The 20198-nt window shown below is 41.3% G+C and overlaps 1 protein-coding gene across 2 annotated transcripts; it reads left to right on the top strand.

Moving 5' to 3' along the window:
• Positions 1 to 1748: 1748 nt before the first annotated feature.
• On the top strand, positions 1749 to 18506 carry LOC148863078 (ubiquitin-conjugating enzyme E2 2-like). Of its 2 annotated transcripts, none has more exons than XM_088975969.1 (6): positions 1749 to 2209; positions 3026 to 3159; positions 3260 to 3285; positions 15627 to 15716; positions 16130 to 16218; positions 18107 to 18506. In XM_088975969.1, the coding sequence occupies exons 2-6, from the start codon at positions 3035 to 3037 to the stop codon at positions 18233 to 18235; spliced, it is 459 nt and encodes a 152-aa protein (XP_088832095.1). In that variant the 5' UTR covers positions 1749 to 2209; positions 3026 to 3034; the 3' UTR covers positions 18236 to 18506. The 2 variants fall into 2 exon arrangements, with proteins under 2 accessions (XP_088832095.1, XP_088832096.1); XM_088975970.1 differs by having other exon boundaries at positions 1893 to 2209; positions 3030 to 3159.
• Positions 18507 to 20198: the final 1692 nt, after the last annotated feature.

The raw sequence follows: 20198 nt of genomic DNA on the forward strand, positions 1-20198 counted from the left end.
TTTCGAGAATGTGGCATGGACCGTTGGTGTTAGGTGGGCCACACGGGGGATCGTTACCCATTAGTCCATTACTCATCAGGATTCAAGATAGCTTTTATTCAATTCAATCGTGGTGCAAATTATTGGGATGTTTTAGTAATACGCAAACTCAAAAGGGGTATGCTTTTCACTCAAAAACTAAAAAGGGGTGTTTTAGTTAATACTGTAAAGATTAGAGAATAAGAGGTGTTTTAGTAATCGTGGGCTAGGCATTTGTTAAATTTTGAATGGGCCCGAATCCTAACCCAGACCCAATGTAATTGAAGTTTTTGAATTTGGGTAGCCCAACTTGAACCGAAGGTCGTCTTGTCATCTGTCAATGCCCGTTTCTGGTGCCCTAGAGTGTCCATAACCCAACTTGAACCTGTTTCATTCCACACCTGGGTTTGATTATATATAGGGGTGTCAATTGGACTGGATTTGGTCCAATCCGATCCAGTCCAATGTGAGTCCATTACAAATGGACCTGGTCAAGTCCAGTCCGATGAATATTTTGGACCATTTTGGACCGGTCCAGAGACTGTCCAATCTGTTCAAATTCCTGTTAATTTAGACTGGTTTCAACTCAAACCTGGTCCATTGGCACTTATGTTCTTATTTTCTATCAATGGATCAGATATTGGTTTAATCCAATATAAATTCATTATGGATGGACCAGCTCCAATCCAATATGTCATATTGGTCTGTCCAATCCATCCAAATTCAATATGTGTTATTGGTCCATTCAATCTGTCCAAATTGATTTTGATTTGGACGGAGTTCAACCCAAAACCGGACCATTGACACCCCTAATTATATATGCTTGAGGTCTGATTCTATGTGAGCCATGCCAAGCATCTTGATTCTGGACAATGCCTATATAAACCAATGAAGTCAAATTAATGAAACTATTGTGAAATTAGAATCTTAATTTATATTCAAATCTACATAAATTTGTTCTCATACTCAAAATCACATTTACCCCCTTGCTAGAAATGTAAATGAGGTTACATAGGAGTGTAAATCGGGTACAATTCGGATTAGCCCATCTACACTGCTTCGGGTCAGGCCCAGTCCATTCAAATTTTGACAAAAACCCAACCCAACTTACCCAAGTTGCACCCCTTTCTAAAATCAGAGCTGCAAATGGATCGGGTTGAACCAAATTTACCCAGACCTAAATTCGATTTGCTAAACACTGATTTAAATCAAATCTTTCCATGAACAAAAAATGACCTTGATATTATATATCATGAATAAAATGAATTGAAAATAACATGTGTCAAATTTGTAACTTATGACACTTCAATAAAAATAAAATATTTAAAATAGATCAATATGGAATAATAATGAATCAAATAAATGGATCCATATTCGGTTCCATTATATAAATAGTAAAATGGATTAATCTTGGATCACCCCCTTAACCAAATCTCGAATCTAAAATATGGATATAATTTGCAGCTCAGCATTGTGCCTGGCTTGACGTGGACATGGCCTAGGAAAGGATTGGACCAAAAAAAATGTCTGGGTCTGGAAACTTTTGGGCCAGCGGGTTGGGCAATGTGGACCCGATTGGATTTGATCATTCCTAACATAATGGCAATGCCTTATATTTGTGCTCATGAGCCCATGACACGTGGGCCACAAGTGTTTGCCAAGTGTGTGTTTTGGTGCACGAAGCAAAGTTTGATCAGCCTTTAAATCTGATTGTATGTGCAAGATTGTCTGCAGCAAGCCATACAAAACAGATCCGGATGCTCCAAATAAACGACAAACTGTTAATCGAATGACGTAAATTATACATGGTGTATGTACATTTTGGCTGATATTGTGTTTACTTTATACTTTATTACTATAAAAGGAGGTTTCGTAGTCGTCGTCATAATTACCCTGGCATTTCAATAAAAGGAGCTCGAAGAGATACTATGGCTGACGATGAAACCGTAAGCGTATCTCTGCGAAGCACCAAACCCTAACTCTCCAGTTCTCTGTCCCTGCGTCGATCCTTCTCTCTAGAAAGCTTTATCTGATCCGTTCGGCTTTCTATCCGATACATCAAGGATCTCTTTCTGTTAGTGACCGTGTAATTCATGTACGAATAACCAAACCCGGTAGAAGAAAACCCTAGCCCTTTTTTATAGTCTGAAACCGTCGAAGAGTCGGAGCTTCTTGCCGTGCTTGTTTACAGGTGAGTTATTATACTGATTGCCTTCTTCTTTATGTTCCAAATTTGCGTAGGTCTGTTATTATATTGATTGATTGATTTCTTCTTTATATTCCAAATTTGTGTTGCTTGATTTAGTTTTAGGTTGAAGAACATAAGAATTTTCTATTTTCCTTTAGATTGTTTTGTTTGTTTGAATAAGGGAGAAATCCTAATTTGAGCTGCAGTTGTTTGAATAAACGATTGGCTTACATTAAATTGGGGATGAAGCCCTCGTTATTAGATCTTTGGATTTCTGATTGTGTTGGTATTAGGAGAGTCTAATGGATTTTAAGGATGTCACGGAACTTCACTTCATTTGCGGCAAATGTGTCCAACTCAATTGATATTATTTTCCAGAGTTGAAAATAAGATACAATCATGGTTTATGCGGGAAAACAGTAATATCATTTTGTATTTCTTTCGTTTTAATTTGTCATACGTTTGAACTAGATTGGAGTGATTGTAAATGGCACGGTGCTGAGAATGAAGTTCATGCTTTAAACCTTTGTGGTGGGATTTTCTGGCTGTAAATTCTTGTCCCAGAATTCTGGGACATACAGAATTCTGTTTATTGTCCCACTTTGTGTTTGGTTTTGCTTCTTACTTACTCATTTGGTTGTGTTTGCACCATTGAGCTAGGGCTTTTTTTATACTATCTTTTAGATTTTCAGTTAATATAATTCGATTCCTAGACCAAAGAAACTGCTTTGATTGTACATCCTAGTAATTGGTCTATTTCAGAGAGGACAATCTCTGAGTTTAGGATTCTTTTGGTTGACTTATGGTTGAAATCTATAGGCAGTGACGATGTCTACTCCTGCAAGGAAGAGATTGATGAGGGATTTCAAGAGGTTGCAACAAGATCCTCCTGCGGGCATTAGCGGGGCACCTCAAGATAATAATATAATGCTTTGGAATGCTGTTATATTTGGGTAACCATTTCTATCCTTTTTTTGTGGTTTTCTGATGCACCTTTGGGATTACTATCTGGTTGTGTCTTACCAATGTATTTGTCTTGGTTTTGCATTTCAGACCTGATGACACTCCTTGGGATGGAGGTGAGTCAATTCTTGAACCCCAATATTTGACTTGATGTGGGTGTTATATCATGTGGCAAATGGGTCAATTCCTTTTATCAAATAAGCTTCATGAATGGTTGTCTTGGTTTCAGATGATAATCTCTCTATATTCTTTATCAGAACATCAATTGATTGCTACTATTTGGTTCAAAAGTAATTCATTATGGCTTAACGTTTTATATTGATCCCACCATTGGCATAATTTTGATAGTATATGTGGTTGTCTTCCCAATCATATTTCTTACAAGACCTTTCAATTCTAATCTGCATACTCTAATTATGCGGGATATTTTGTAGGCACCCCCACCAATGGCACAACAGTTGTTTTTATGAGACCTTTGAGTCACAGCCTCTGTACTCTAGTATCTTATTTGGATATAGTCTATGGATGGAATATTTACACCTTTTCCATGATCATGATCTAGGAGTGCATTAGCATCTTTGGGGGAGAACTACAAATCAAAGGCCATCTGGGAGCCCATACTGGAGAAGGTAGATAGAAAATTAGCGTCTTGGAAGACCAAGTACTTGTTCAAAGGAGGAAAAGTCACTCTGATTAAAAGTGCGTTGTCATCCCTTCCGGTATTCTATTTATCTTTATTTCCAATCCCAGCCAAGTGGGTGGCAGCATTGGAAAAGATAATGAGAAACTTTTTGTGGAGAGTGCATATGGAACCCCCAATTTAGAATGGACAGTGCATATGGAACCCCCAATTTAGAAGGAACCTGAACGGCTGGGAAGTGCTGTCACTGATGAGCTTGCTCCATATTCTTTATGATTCAGAAATGTCTAGTCTAGGGAAAGACAAAAGTTAGAGAAGTCGAGTAGCTTTTCTGTAAGATCCGTTTTCAAATCTGTAGCAAGGGAAGAGACCACACCATATCCAAGTGACGGTATTTGGATTAAAGTTGTCCCTTCTAAACTGGCCTTCTTTGTCTGGTCAGCAATGCTGGACAAGATCCTAACAAAGCTGAATCTAGTCAGATGAGGTCTACAAATGACAGATTTGGATTGCCTCTTATGCAATGGTAATGTGGAGTCTTCTGGTCACTTACTGATTCAATGTGAATTTACTCATTGGATCTGGTTAAGGGTAGTATGTGTGTTTGATGTATTATGGTGCTTCCCAGCTGAAGTGAAGGGTCTCATTGAGGCATGGCATCTAGAAGGTTTAAGTAGAGCTGGAAACGTAGCATGGAGCGTACTTCTTTCAGCAGTTTTATGGGCTGTGTGGAGTGAAAGAAACAGGAGACTGTTTGAAGGGATTCAGGCTTCAAAGCAAGAAATCCTATGTAAAATTCTGGGGATGGCTCATTCTTGGTTGGCAGTTCACCCTTTGTTTAGAAATAGACATCCTAGTTCTTTCTTTGATTCAGATTTTCTTTCTTGTAAGGAAAAGTTAGTTGTTTTTTGGGTTTTGGGCTGTAGGGAGTAGATTGTATATCCTCTGTTCGGTTTATCATTGTACAGGGGCTCTTTGTTGGCTTTTTGATTTAACGAAGTACTTTACATTACAGTTCAAAAAAAAGGGGTGCATTAGTGTGTAAGTTCTTTCTACCCAATTACTGTTGGGAAGCCCCCTGTACTTAACAGCCATGGGAGTATTTGTCACAAAGTGAAAGTTTAGGGGGTCTTTGCAATTTACCCTTTGGTTTATACATTGTTTGATCATAGACATGGTGGGATAGCATAGCAGGGTTCTGTTATGGGCCCGCGTGTAGGATCTCGTCACGGGTCGGTCCACGGTGAGAAAGCACTGCTTTCCCTTGTGCCTTCCCTTGCGTGCAGACCCTATTGCGGAAACTGAATGGGTGATTTGTCTAAGAGACCACTCGAACTCTCCTCACTCTTTTCTTGATTGGAAAACTGAATGCTTTATTTCAACTCGTAGCTCCTTAAATAGGAGATTACAAAAGGGAATTCCTTGTTGGATTTGGCTAGGCTAGGGTAATCCAACTCAAACTCAAACTCCTAATTACCTACTCCTAATAGTAACACACTCTTAAGATAAGGATAAGATAAGATAAGGGATAAGGGATAAGGAATGGTGTAGTTGGTGACAAGTTGGCAGGCAGAACCGATGAGGTAAGATAAGTGTGGGCTCACTCTGATGAGCTGTCATGTGGGCCCCGCCCTACTGTTGCTATCGGGTGGTGTGCGTGTCTCGCAGTGTTGCTGCCTAGTGTTGCTGCCGTGCGGTGCGTGTTGCGCGCTGCCGGGCGGTGTGTGCTGTGCGTTGCCGGGCGATGCGTGCGGTGCTGCTGGGCAATGAGTGCTATTGGGCGACCCGCTGTGCGTGCTACTACAGCACGCATCGCCCGACGGTGAGTGGTGTGCGTTGTCGGGCTGTTGTGTGGCGCTGCCAAGCGATGAGTGCTGCTGGGCGACCCGCTGTGCGTGCTACTGCAGCACGCACCGCCCGGCAGTGAGTGGTGTGCGTTGCCGGGCGGTGCATGCTGCTGGACTGTTGTGTGGCGCTACCGGGCGATGAGTGCTGCTGGGCGGCTTGCAGTGCGTGTTACTGCCTATGACTGTGCCGCAGTGCGCTGTCGGGCGGTGTGTCCATAACAGGTTCATGTAGCAAACCTCATAGTTGGTGACTTGGGGTAAGGCTTAGCTGAGTTGTGTTGGAAGTTTATGAGTTGCATAGGAAATATTCTTTTCGGTGCTTTTTTTTTTTTTGAAAGAAAGAATTTTCTGTGCATTGTGGCATGAAGATTACTACATCCATGTTAGAACTGGATGCCTTATTTAACTATACATGCAAAGGAGTATCTTTATGTTATTAATACCCTCATACATGGAAACCATGGTCTGGAATGATTCTGTTGAATTACATACTGTATACCACATTGTTGTATGATATGCTACTACATGGTATATATTAATTACTAACAATTCTTATGATCATTTTTGGACATTTACTAAAACACCCCTATAGTTTGCAACCATTTTACTTAATCGACCTGGTATTAGACGGAAGTGGAAAATGACAGTTTTCACCATAACATCTGTTTGAAGAAATTTAATCAAACGAAAATAAAAATGGAAATGTTGTTCTTGCCCTTGGCAAAGTGCATGGAAACTCTTCTACCACATAGACAAAAGGATGAAGAAGAGACATCACAATGAGGTCACACGTTCTAATCAATGTTTTAAAATGTGGAGGCGTGACACATGTTAGAATGCTCGAGTCAGGGGCATTTTGGTCATTTTGGTGTATCTTATTGAAAGTGAAATGTCTATTGTATTTGAGTTTAAGTTATGTCTCCCATCTTCTATGAGGGACAAAATTGTCTTTCTTGTAACTCAAGTTTTTCATGAATAAAAGTCAAGTGGGTCGGCTAGGAGAGTGACTTTTGAACATCCTCTATTCTAGTCTGGCTGAACACTCTTCGCCCCTCCTTCTTCTTTCTCTTTTCTTTCTTCTTTCTTCTTCTCTACTTTGACCTAGAAACAACTAGAGTTTATTCACATGGTATCAGAGCATTAAGGTCTGGTGTTCATTTTCTTGCTGCTGTCTTCTTTCTGGGTTCGCCGCCAGCTTCACAGTAGGTTTCATCATCCTACAACTGATCTGATTGAAAACTCGATAAAGGGTTGAAAAGGAGTTGTCGTTTTGAGGGATTAGAGGTGAGAATGCCTCTGGCCGGTGCTGTGGTGGTCATTGAAGTGGTATACTAGACCCTCTATTCAGTGTACGAAGAGGGCTGGTCGTATACAGGTATGGACACTGTTGTCGTGTGCTCAGAAATGGACTGTGAATGCTGATTTTTTTTGTGTGCTTCGAAAGTTAGTTGTTGTGGTGCTGGGTGAAACTGATACACATATCAGTCATGTCTTTTTTTTTCTGTTTTCTTGCTCACATGTGTGCTGAAAGAAGAGTGGTAGACTGCTGATGTCCAGGACAGCAGTGGTGTGGTGTTGATTGTGTTGTGGTGGCTGACATATCTATGTTTTTAAATGCTTAAAAGTGAACCCCTAGACCTTGTGTGTAATCAATTCTGTAGTGTGCAGAACAAGTGTTCGATGAAATGACTGAGTAATTTCAGTAGTGGTGCGTTGGTGGTAAATGGTCCTACAGTGTGCAGTCCAAGTGTTTGATGTGTTGACTGAATGATTTCAGCTTTAGAGTGTAGTGTGTAATGTGCAATTGAAGAAAGTGGGTTGATGGTATTGTAAGTGAGATAAGTCTTGTGACAAGTGTGAGATTATGGTGTATATTCAGAGGAGACATAATTGAGATGACTTCAACTGTAGTTGGGAATGACAACAAAACAGGCATCATGCTCTCTTCAGATTATCTAAGTATTCAAATGACATCCATCAAGTTGAATGGTGAGAACTATGTACCTTGGGCAAAATCTGTGGAGGTGCTCTTGAAGGTCAAGAGGAAAGTAAAACATGTGAGGGAGGAGAAACCTTCATCTGATTCTCCTGGGTTCAGTGATTGGGAACAAGATGATGCACAGATAATGACATGGCTTTGGAACAGCATGGAACCAAAGATTAGTGTGAACTTCATGCTCCTAGATACAACCAAAGAGATCTGGGATCATGCTAAAAAGTCATACTCTGGACAAGACAACACAACTAGAGTATATCAGTTATACCAAGAGTACTTCAATTTGAAGCAAGGAAGTCAAAGCTTAGAAGAGTATTATGCAAGTTTGAGAAACATCTGCAATGAGCTAAATGTGTATCACCCTCTAACATCAGATGTCCAGATCCAACAACAGCAACGTGAACAACTTGATGTGACTAGGTTTCTTGTGGGCTTGAAGGCTGAGTATGAGCCTGTCAGAACACAAATATTGGGGGGGGGATCAGCTCTCCCCTCACTTGAATAAGTTTTTGCCCGTCTTAAGAGGGCATCCATTGAGCCAGTGGAACATTCTTCCTTCTCTAATAGATCTGGTTTGGTAGTGACTAAAGGGAGTAGTCGTGGAAGTAGAAGTGGTGGTGGTAGCAGTGGTCCTCCAAGCAACCGTTGTGGACACATGTTTAATCGGGCCAGTGGCCGGACTAGAGGCCGTGAGTCAGGGGGAGGCCATGGAAAAGGAAGGGGTAATGCTCAGAAAAAATGTACACATCGTGGCTTAGAGGGGCACACAGTTAATTTCTGCTATGATTTGTGTGGTCCACCCAACACTTGGGCTAACCATGTTACGTCTAAGAGTAGTAGCCCAATTACTGAAAGCCAACAAACTGCACCAACCCCCTCTACACCCACTTGTGCTTCCGAGCAGGAAATGGTGAGTGTACCACGGGCAATATATGAGCAGTTCCTTCTAACATCTTAGCAGAACACAACTACACTTGCCCATTCAGGTATGACTTGTTTAGCTTCCAAAGCCTCACCCTGGATCATTGATTCTGGCGCCTCGGACCATATGTCTGGGACTCCTGATGTATTTTCTTCCCTTTCTCGCACATCCACATCTCAGACAGTTACACTTGCTAATGGCTCTACATCTCCTATTTGTGGTGTTGGTGATGTTGATCTCTCCTCAATTGTCTTTAGCACCTGTTTTATATGTTCCTAAGTTCCTTTTTAACCTTATGTCTGTTAGTAGATTAACCAAGTCCCTTAATTGTTCCGTAACCTTCTATCCTTCTTGTGTGTTTCAGGATCTCAAGACGGGGACGAAGATTGGTGGAGGGTGTTATGGTCACACCATCCGGCAGGCCGCATAGCAGCAGGCACCGCCGCACAGCAGCACACCACCAATAGCGTGCAGCATGCACCGCGCACACGCCCGGCACCGCACGATAGCGACGTCATGGTGCGCAGCATGCACTGCTAGGTAGCACACACCGCGCACACGCCCGACACCGCACAGCAACGGCACCATGAGTCACGCGCACGAACTATGCGGCAACAACATTGTGCGCACGCACCGCGCAGTAGCGGCACCATGAGACGCACGTAAGCACCCAGCAACAGCAACAGAGTGGGGCCCATACAATAGCTCATAAGGGTGGGCCCACCCTTATCTGGACACGTCAAGCCAACTCGCCGCCAGCTTACCTTATCCTTATCTTATCCATTATCCCTTATCTTTATCTTATATTATCTTTATCTTATCTTATCTTTATCTTATCTTAAGTATGAGTTACCATTAGGAGTAGGTAATTAGGAGTTTGAGTTTAATTAGGAATTTCTTTCTGTAATCTCCTATTTAAGGAGCTAGGAATTGAAATAAAGGCATTCGGTTTTCGCAGTCAAGAAAGAGAGTGAGGAGAGTTCGGGTGATCTCTTGGACAAATCACCCATTAGGAGAGTTCGGGTGGTCTCTTGGACAAATCACCCACGAGATAGTCAAAATAGGGCCTGTATGCAAGGCCAAGGGCAAGGAAAGATTTGAGGTTCCTGCGGTGGAGCGACCCGTGACGCGATCCTATGCTCAGGCCCATGACATTTTGGTATCAGAGCCAAGCGTCATGGGCGACATGGAACAGCTATCGTCCAAGGTTCACAAGCTGGAACACCGTTTCGTGGAAAATCACGCGGAGGTAAGAGAAGTTAAAGAGAATGTCAGGGAACTTCGGCGTCTACTGGAGTTATACTTCACTAGGGAAGGGAGCCCTGAAGGGGCAACCACTAACCACAGTCGCCGCCCAGATCGGGCAGAGGGCTCCGGTGAGCGACAGAACGACACACCGATAGCAGCAATCATACCCAAATACAGTCGTCTGGAGTTCCCCTCATACAGCGGCAGCGGTGACCCACTTGGATGGCTATACCGCTGTGAGCAATTCTTCTGCAATCAGCAATTCTTCCGCAATCAGTGCATGGAAGAGAAGGACAAGATCAGCTTGGCAACATTCCACTTGACCGATGAAGCACAGCTGTAGTTCTACCGAATAGAGCAGGAAGAACCAGGCCTTAGTTGGGGCCAGTTCAAGTCGTATTGCCTCCTCCGGTTTGGGCCCCCATTAACGAGCAACCCCTTGGGGGAGCTCATTAACCTCAAGCAGACCGGGACCGTTGCGGAGTATCAGCGGTAGTTCCAGACCCTTCTCGACAGGGCCTCGTCAGTACGCCCAGACCAGCAGGTGGATATGTTCACAGCTGGTCTAACCGAACCCCTAAGAGTTGATGTTGAGATGCAGAGCCCGCCTAACCTGGTCATGGCAATGAATTTGGTCCGGGCCTTCGAGCGCAAACTACAGATCAGCCGAGGGCCGTTCAGCATGGGATACCTAGTAGCGGCTTGGACAAACCCGAAGCCTACTGGAGGAGGGTCTTCACTGGCAGCCAACAGGGAACCACTCGGAATGGCTCCATATCCAGCAGCCAGCCCAGAACGGAAGCCACAGATGAGCACCAATTCCAGATCCGCATCCAGTGTGGGGAGTAGCGGCGGTACACCCCCTATTAAGCACTTGTCCAGGGCGGAGATGGCAGAACGCAGGGCAAGGGGGCAATGTTTTAATTGCGATGAACTCTACTCAGTAGGGCATAGGTGCAAGAGACTTTTCTACCTCTTGGTAAAACAAGAGGAAGATGAGGATGAACCCCCTCCATGGGAACTCGATCCAGGAGGGCAAAGCCATCCAGGATTCCTTTGAGGGTGTCTTCGACACCCAATTTGACCTTGAGGACAAGCTCGTAGTCGGGGAGGGGCGTGATGTTATGGTCACACCATCCGGCAGGCTGCACAGCAGCAGGCACCGCCTGGCAGCGTCGCACAGCAACGGCACCATGAGCTGCGCGCACACACCTGGCAACAGCAGCAGAGCGGGGCCCATACAACAGCTCATAAGGGTGGGCTCGCCCTTATCTGGACACGTCAAGCCAACTCGCCGCCAACTTACCTTATCCTTATCTTATCCCTTATCCCTTATCTTTATCTTATCTTAAGTAATAGTTACCAGTAGGAGTAGGTAATTAGGAGTTTGAGTTCAAGTTGGAGTTTGAGTTTAGTTAGGAATTTCCTTATGTAATCTCCTATTTAAGGAGCTACGAATTGAAATAAAGGCATTCGGTTTTCGCAGTCAAGAAAGAGAGTGAGGAGAGTTCGGGTGATTTCTTGGACAAATCACCCATTAGGAGAGTTCAGGTGGTCTCTTGGACAAGTCACCCACGAGATAGTCAAAATAGGGCATGAAGCCGGTGGTTTGTATTACCTTGATGGTGATGGCCCTCCAGTGGCTTTTCAGTCGTCTCTTACTCCTCTCTAATGGCACTGTAGACTTGGTCATCTCTCTCTCGAGGCTTTGAAGCTGCTAGTTCCTTCCTTGAGTCATCTTTTATCATTAGATTGTGAGTCATGTCAGTTGGGAAAATATCATCGAGTCTCATTTAGTCCAAGAACTGATAGTCGTGTCTCAAGTCCTTTTGCTTTAGTTCATTCTGATGTATGGGGTCCAGTTAAAGTGGTGTCATACAATGGGTTTAAGTATTTTGTAATCTTTGTTGACGACTTTTCAAGGATGACATGGATATATCTTATGAAAGACCGTAGTGAATTGTTCTCTATTTTTCAGAAATTTCATGCTGAAATACGCACTCAGTTTGGTGTTCATATGAAAATACTTCGCTCCGATAATGCCAAAGAATACATCGCATCATCATTTCAGCAATACCTAGAACATCATGGAATAATTCATCAAACTTCTTGTGCCTACACTCCGCAACAAAACGGTGTAGCTGAACGGAAAAATAGACATCTTCTTGAAACTACTCGATCCTTGATGATCAATATGCATGTCCCAAAGCACTTTTGGAGTGATGCTGCTCTTACATCATGTTTTTTAATAAATCGGATGCCCATGTCATACATTGGAAGTCAATTCCCTTTTTCCGTGTTGTTCCCCACTTTGTCTCCCTTTCCTCTCACCCCAAGAGTCTTTGGCTGTGTTTGTTTTGTTCAGCACTTGGGGCCTGGAGTAGACAAGCTAGATGCTCAGGCTACGAAGTGTATTTTTCTTGGCTATTCAAGAACTCAGAAAGGGTACAAGTGTTATAACCCTAAGTTTCATAAATCATTTGTGTGCTCTGATGTCACATTCTTTGAGTCAGTTCCTTTTTTCTCCAATGTCGAGGTCTCTTCTTCTCTCTCTGTGGTTCCTCTTCCTGTTCCGGTTGTGGACTCCCTTCCCGTAGCTCTCACTCCTACTGTAGATGCACATCATATGCCAGTTACTACAGAGAGGTTGCCAATTACTCAAGTGTATACTCGTAGAAGTGTTTCGGCTCCTCCTCCACTTCAGCACCCGTCGACAGATCCTACTACTGCTCCTTCTCCCTCAGATCTTCATCTCCCTATTGCTTTGCGGAAAGGTAAACGTACTTGTACTTCTCATCCCATTTCAGACTATGTTTCCACTGCTCACCTTTCTGCTTCTCATTGCAAGTTTATATCATTACTCTCATCGGTTCCCATTCCCAAGACTGTACAGGAAGCCCTTGCCTCTCCAGGGTGGCGGCAAGCCATGGAAGAACTCTCTGCTCTACAACATAATCATACGTGGGAACTCACCACCCTTCCTCCTAGTAAGCACACTATTGGGTGTAAATGGGTCTATACAGTGAAACATCTTCCTGATGGCAGTGTGAAACGATTGAAGGCACGGTTAGTGGCCAAGGGCTATTCTCAGTTATATGGTGTGGACTATATGGAGACATTCTCTCCTGTGGCTAAAATTGGTTCAGTTTGGCTGTCGATCTCATTGGCTACTATGTATGATTGGCCTCTCCTACAACTTGACATAAAAAATGCCTTCCTACATGGTGATCTTGTTGAGGAGGTGTATATGGAGCAACCACCATGGTTTGTTGCTCGGGGGAGGCTGGTAAGGTGTGCAGGCTCAAAAATGCAATCTATGGACTGAAACAATCTCCTCGTGCATGGTTCGGCAGGTTCAGTGAAGTGGTGAAGGCCTTTGGGATGAAACAGTGTCAGGTTGATCATTCCGTGTTTAGCTATAACTCAAAAGATGGAAAAATCTTGCTAGTTGTGTATGTGGATGATATTGTCATAATTGGAAGTGACAGTAATGGAATTGAAAAGCTAAAAAAATTCTTACAGGACCACTTCAATATGAAAGATCTAGGGAAGCTAAAGTATTTCTTCGGAATAGAAGTTGCGAGGTCAAAACAGGGGACCAACCTATGTCAGAGGAAATATGTTATTGATCTACTTGAAGAAACAGGGTTGTTAGCTGCTAAACCAATAGAGACTCCTATGGATCTCAATGCCAAGTGTGGATGCAGGTGAAGAGTTTGATGATCCTGAAAGATACAGAAGGTTGGTGGGAAAGTTGAACTACTTGACCATTACCCGACCAGATATATCATTTGCTGTGAGTGTGGTGAGTCAGTTTATGCAACATCCCCGGGTTCCTCACTGGGAAGCTGTTATGAGAATTGTTAGGTACCTAAAGGGTGCTCCAGGTCGTGGTTTGTTATACCAAAAAGGAGGACCTCTTGAGATAGTAGGGTACACAGATGCTGATTGGGCTTGCTCTATATCAGATAGGAGGTCAACCACAAGGTATTGTACTTTTCTGGATGGCAATCTTGTAGCTTGGAAGAGCAAGAAGCAAATAGTGGTGGCAAGAAGTAGTGCGGAAGCAGAGTACAGGGCTATGGCCCATACCACATGTGAACTAGTATGGCTGAAGAACCTACTACAGGAGATGGGTTTCTCAATTGACAAACCCATGAAACTATATTGTGATAACCAAGTTGTTGTTCACATCTCATCCAATCCTATCTTCCATGAAAGAACTAAACATATTGGGGTGGATTGTCACTTTGTGAGAGAGAAAGTGATAAGTGGGGTAATAACTACATCTCATGTGAGCTTAGGAAATCAGTGGGCAGATATCTTCACAAAAAGATTGTCTAGGGGAAGAATAGATTACATTTGTAACAAGTTGGGACTATATGATATATACTCTCCAGCTTGAGGGGGAGTGTTAGAATGCTCGAGTCAGGGGCATTTTGGTCATTCTGGTGTATCTTATTGAAAGTGAAATGTCTATTGTATCTGAGTTTAAGTTGTGTCCCATCTTCTATGAGGGACAAAATTGTCTTTCTTGTAACTCAAGTTTTTCATGAATAAAAGTCAAGTGGATCGGCTAGGAGAGTGTCTTTTGAACATCCTCTCTTCTAATTTGGCTGAATACTCTTCTCCTCTCCTTCTTTCTCTTTTCTTTCTTCTTTCTTCTTCCCTACTTTGACCTAGAAACAACTAGGGTTTATTCACAACACAAAAGAGAAAGTGTTCCACTACCTAGAGGCATGAGGCGTAGTTCAGAATGTAAGAGGCGTAAGCCTCCCGAACGCCTCCTTAAGAGGAAGGAATGGAAGGAAGATCTCAATTTTCTTTATTTTTAATAAAAATATTTTTTTTTGGAAGAATGTAGATGCATAACACTAGCTGAAATGGAACCCCCAGCCCACCTTCTTTCTCCTTCTCTTCTCTTCCCTTCCCTTCCCTTTTTTTTCTTCTCTTTCTTTATTTTTCTTTCCCTTCCCTTTCTTTTCTTTTTATCTTTTTTTTTCTGTCTTTTTATATGAGGTGTGTGTGAGGCGCATTAGGCATAACACCTCTAGCATGCCTCATGAGTTGCCAAAGCCTCTGTCATATGTCTTGGGCCGTTTTGGGGGTGCCTTGCCTGGAGGCATGCCTCTAGGCATACGCCTCCCATGCCCTTTAAAAGACTGGTTCTAATTGATGCAAGCCAACTGTAGCTTGTAAACATGGACCATGAGAAGCAGAAAATCACCATGATTGGCATCTCTTCTTCATCTTAAGTCAGGGTGTATGATAATTACTCTCTAAATCTATTATCATCAAACAAAATATGGATCTAAAAGATGGCACCTGACGTAAAGCTTCAATCTAACACATCAAACATCTTCTCCAACCAAGTTCTGTTGTGGAAGGGAGGGTTTTCTTCCTTAAAGCTTGATATGAAGTGCTAGGGGTACTTTTGGGATAAACAACCATGGGCCCATGCCTTAAAACATTTCCAACTCGGTTTAGGTGGTCATGTGACCATTTTCAGGTGACAATATAAATGGTTCTTAACGGAAGGTCAATTAAGTAAACTGGTTGCCGACCACATGAGGGTATTTTAGTAAAACACGATCTAGACGGTAGGTCTTAGTAAATTGCACATCTTTTTTCTTAATGGCAGAGTAATTGAAAGTGGATTTATTGAAGTTTGTAGATTGATGTATTTGTTTTTCATTTTGCTGATATCTGTTTAGTTAAAGGAATTTGATCCTTTTATGTTTGCTTGTGGCACACCATTTTACTTGACTACATTTGTTGACATCTTGCCTTGCTTGACTCTTCAGGTACATTTAAGTTGACACTTCAGTTTACAGAGGACTATCCAAATAAGCCACCAACTGTGCGATTTGTGTCTCGCATGTTCCATCCAAACAGTAAGCAGAGAGGAAACTATACACCGCATTACCTCTGATTCTGATATTACAATTTATAGTTAGGATCACTATATTATCATTTTTCCCACCCTAGTCTCTGTTCTCAACCTGTCATAGAGCCACAAATTGCATTCTCTTAATTGTATTTTTTGTACTGTAATTTCCCCCACCTTCTTTCCGTAAGTTTGCTGTCTTTAAAAAAGATACTGAAATTTCTTCGGGTGTCTTGGGTTCAAGTTTACCTATTTGTATAGAACACACTTGTGCTTTTGATAAATGCTGGTTTATATGCTTCCCATATGTAGTGTATCTTCCTTCTCTTCCAGTGAAAATTTATCTGCATTGGTTTAGCATATGTTATTTGTTCGCCTTATGCAACTCATAACTTTCTTTCGGTTCTTCAATTTTACCAGTTTATGCCGATGGGAGTATTTGCTTGGATATTCTACAGAACCAGTGGAGTCCAATATATGATGTTGCAGCCATACTTACATCTATCCAGGTTCACCTGATTCTTCCTTTATTCTATGGTGACCGTTTACACTATACCATTTTCTACAAGACTACAACTAATGGGGAGTGATTCAATGAGGAATTATTTACACCATGGTTTTCTACAAGATTTCACTACCTATGGTTTAATGGAATTTTATCTTCCACTAATCACAAAAGAAAAGGAATTTGATCTCCAAAACCCCCGTTTCTTCTTTTTATCATACTGAATTTTGGGTAGAAATAGAAAACAATGCCATTGAAATTGTCCTTGCCTTTGCTGAGGATGGAGTGTAGAATCAAAATCTTGGCATGTTAGTAGGCTGTCTTTATTGCTATTAGTGCACTAGTATGTCATAAAAGAATCTTGTTGGTGGATGTGGGTTGGTGGGTGCTGGAGATGGGGGGTGGAGGATGTTTACAAAAACATCCTCAGCTGGCTACTGAAAAATTCTTTTAGATTATATTGTTCATGAAGGTAAACTTTGCTTAAGGAGCTTAGCAGGACCAATTTCGGGATGGAGTGAGTGCTTTCAAGTATTTCTATAACGCAGAGAAGTACACAAATTGTAAGAACATCCTTGTAAGTAATGGCAGAGAATTCTATTAATAAGAAGGTGGGAAAAGGATTGCCACAACTTGTAGGATATCTTAAGTTTCTGGAATTTTGGGGAAGCTGCACGGTTTTGGCTTGCTTTTCTTCTTTTGTGATAAATTTATTCTCATGTTCCCAAAGAAAGGGCTGGTCATTTTCATAGAAAAGAAACATACCTGTTGAATCCTAACTGTCCTATGACCATCTTGTCATTGTTCTACATGATGGCAAGCCGGACTTGTTGGTAAACAGAGGCAATTGAGCCTCATGAATAGCTTGGCAATTCGGAGCTTTCTGTGGCGAAGGAATAGAAGAAAATTTGAATGAAAAAAAATCTGTAATGATTGAATAAATTCTATATTGAGAGATTTCTTCAATTTTTTTTTGTCTCTTTATTATCCCTGTTGACCATGGGTATTCTTGTCTTTTTAGCTCATTAGTAATTGACATAATAAAGGAAGAATGGAGGCAGCACACTACCCCCCCTCCCCCCCGGTTCTCTTCCCTCCTGAAACTGTCTTCTTACTTTTTTCTCTCTCGACTCTTTTCTTCTTTCTTTACTCAGGTCAGATTATTTTCTACTTTTGTTAGACAATTTTTAAGCCATTTGACCCATGTAAAGAGTGTAGGCTTTTATTCTCTTCCCTCCTAAAACTGTCTTCTCACCTATTTCTCTCTCTTGACTTATTTCTTTCTTCTGCTAGAATACATTCAGATCAGATCAGATTGAGCTGGGTTTTTTGTTTACTTGATTTAGTCGGAGGTCTCTTGTTTTTATTCCAGGGAGACCAGTTTTTTGTTGGCTTTTCTGTATAGTTTCTGGCTGTACATAGAGCTTCTGTGAACTATGATTGTTTACAGTTATACTCATTAATACAATTACCTTACTTTTTCTCAAAAAAAATCAGATCAGATTATTTCTACTTTTGTTAGGCAATTTTTTTAGCCATTTGATATTTGATTTAATAAAACTACTTTCATTCATAAAAAAAAAAGGCATTTGACCGTGTAAAGAGGTTCTGTAGGCCATGTACAGGGCCTTGGTGTATATGCAGAAGACATCTGTATAAATAATTAGATATTATTTTCTTCAATTAGGTTGTCTTCATCCAAGTAAGATCTTAAGTGTCTTTTTTAATGCATATGCAGTATGTACAGCGCATGTACAGGGCCTTGGTGCAGATGGTCATGCTTTTGTAATCTTTTTTTATTTTGGAAATATATTATCTTACCCGTTCAAAAAACAAGTCTTTTTAATGCATCAGTCCACATGACATAACTAAGCCGTTGTTTCTGATTGTAGTCGTTGCTCTGTGATCCAAACCCAAACTCACCTGCAAACTCAGAAGCGGCACGGATGTTTAGCGAGAACAAGCGCGAGTACAACAGGAGAGTACGTGAAATTGTTGAGCAGAGCTGGACGGCTGACTAATATTCTCCTGTCTAGGGTGCTTTGGATGTTTTCAAAAGCTTGGGATATGTTGAGTAATTGTGACACTTATAAGCCATTGTATTGCAAACTCCCTTTAACTTCAATGATAATTGTATGTTGGCTTCTTTTATGAGGATGTTAGGCCACTTTATGTTGATTTCTAGTACATTGCATGTCCTGGAAAGTTCATGTACATACTACATAGCACTCCCCTGTATTAACTTGCTTCGGTTTATGAATTACATGCATCAAGATGATGAATTGATGATCATGATTGATTGTGTGCTCAGTAAAATTGTTAGCTGAATGATGAGTAGAGGAGAGATATGGTGGATATGTTGGTGGTGAGCCACTGCAACTTATAGAATGGTCTCTATGTTTCCAGTTTCCTATGTGCAACAACCTTCTGAACCCTAATTCCATGATCCATTCATGCTTTTGATAAAAGATCACTAAGAACATGCATTAGGACCAGTGTGCCTAATATCCTCTTAATATGTTTGCTTGCTCACCAAAGCTTTGAGAGCATTTTATTTGCCTCGAGGGTGTGGCACAAAGGTGGTTCGTAGAATCATGATAGAAATATGATTTACATCACATTAGTTACTTGAAGTAATGTAATTGAGGAAAAAAAAATTGTAGGTTTTACATGAAAATGTTTTATATGTTTGATTTTATTTTTAAATTTTCATTTGAATATATTTTACATGTTCTTTTTATGTATTTTAATTTTAGATAATAGGTTTTTTTAAACCTTAATTTTAAAATTTATATTTATATTTTTTATTAATATTATGTTTAATCTTTTATTTTTGATTTTTTTGCAGTTTTTTTTTATTTTTTTAGATTTTTTATATTTAGCTTTTTTCTGCATTTGTATGCCTTGTTTCAAAAAGGCACATGCCTTGTCTTGCACCTTGCACTTTTTTTGTGCCTTGTGCTTGGTTTGGGGCACCTTGGAGGCTCAATTCCCCTAATAGCTTATGTAAAAAAAAAAAAGAAGTGGAACGAAAAAAGAACTCGAGATTCTAAAATCTTGGGAAAATTTCAGGGATTCTAGCTGATAAGGGCAACTTTTGGGCCCTAATATCAATAAAAAATAATATTTTTAATATAATTTCTATAATGGGTTAACTTTTTATTTAAAATATAAAAAAGGGCAAAAACATTGTTCATCTTCTTCTCCCTTAAATCACCGAACAAATCTCTCCACCTCTATCTTTCTCTCTCCCTTCTTCAGATACCTCTACCCTTTTGTTGTTTTTGAATTTCAATTTGTTTTCTTTGTAATCCATTAGGAGTGCATTCCTCTGCTTGATTTTCTAGAGAAACCAGCACTGAATTAGGCTAGCCCATTCCTCTACATTTTGATTCTCCATCTCCAAGCTTCCCACCCCTCTGGTAAGCAAGTCGAATGGTGGCTCTTTGCTCGACCCAACTGATCTTCCCTCAAAGAAGCTCCATCAGTGGTGAAATTACACCAGATTTCACTGCTTCTGCATGATTTTCTAGAGAAACCAGCATTGAATCTGGCTAGCCCATTCCTCTGCTTTTCGATTCTCCATCTCCAATCTTCCCACCCCTCTAGTAAGCAAGTCAAACGACTGCTCTTTGCTTGACCCAACCGATCTTCTCTCAAAGAAGCTCCATCAGTGGTGAAATTACACCAGATTTCATAGCTTCCTTTGCGGACCTTGTTCATAGTGTAGGAATCGATGATGTGAGTGGCGTAGTAGGGATGTAAATATTCTGTTCGATGGTCTAAAGGAGGATAGGAGATGAATAGTCTTTCTGCCCCTATTTGATATATTTTTTTAAATGTTGACCTATTTTAAAAATATTATTCTTATTGATATTAGGGCCCAAAAGTTGCCCTTATCGATTATAATACCAAAATTTTATTCTGACCTAGGGGTGGCAATGAGACAAGCTTTTCACAAGCTGCTCGAGCTCGACTCAGCTC

This window comes from Nelumbo lutea, chromosome 3 (assembly GCF_056320005.1).
Source record: "Nelumbo lutea isolate HS-2025 chromosome 3, American lotus-T2T, whole genome shotgun sequence".
In the NCBI taxonomy this organism is placed as follows: Eukaryota; Viridiplantae; Streptophyta; class Magnoliopsida; order Proteales; family Nelumbonaceae; genus Nelumbo; species Nelumbo lutea.

What these genes read in the sequence shown, in the direction of transcription:
- LOC148863078 (XM_088975969.1), top strand. Translation starts at nt 3,035, where the DNA reads ATGTCTACTCCTGCAAGGAAGAGATTGATGAGGGATTTCAAGAGGTTG. An exon ending in TGGAATGCTGTTATATTTGG is followed by an intron (nt 3,160 to 3,259) that starts GTAACCATTTCT and finishes TTTGCATTTCAG; the next exon opens with ACCTGATGACACTCCTTGGG. An exon ending in CCATACTTACATCTATCCAG is followed by an intron (nt 16,219 to 18,106) that starts GTTCACCTGATT and finishes TTCTGATTGTAG; the next exon opens with TCGTTGCTCTGTGATCCAAA.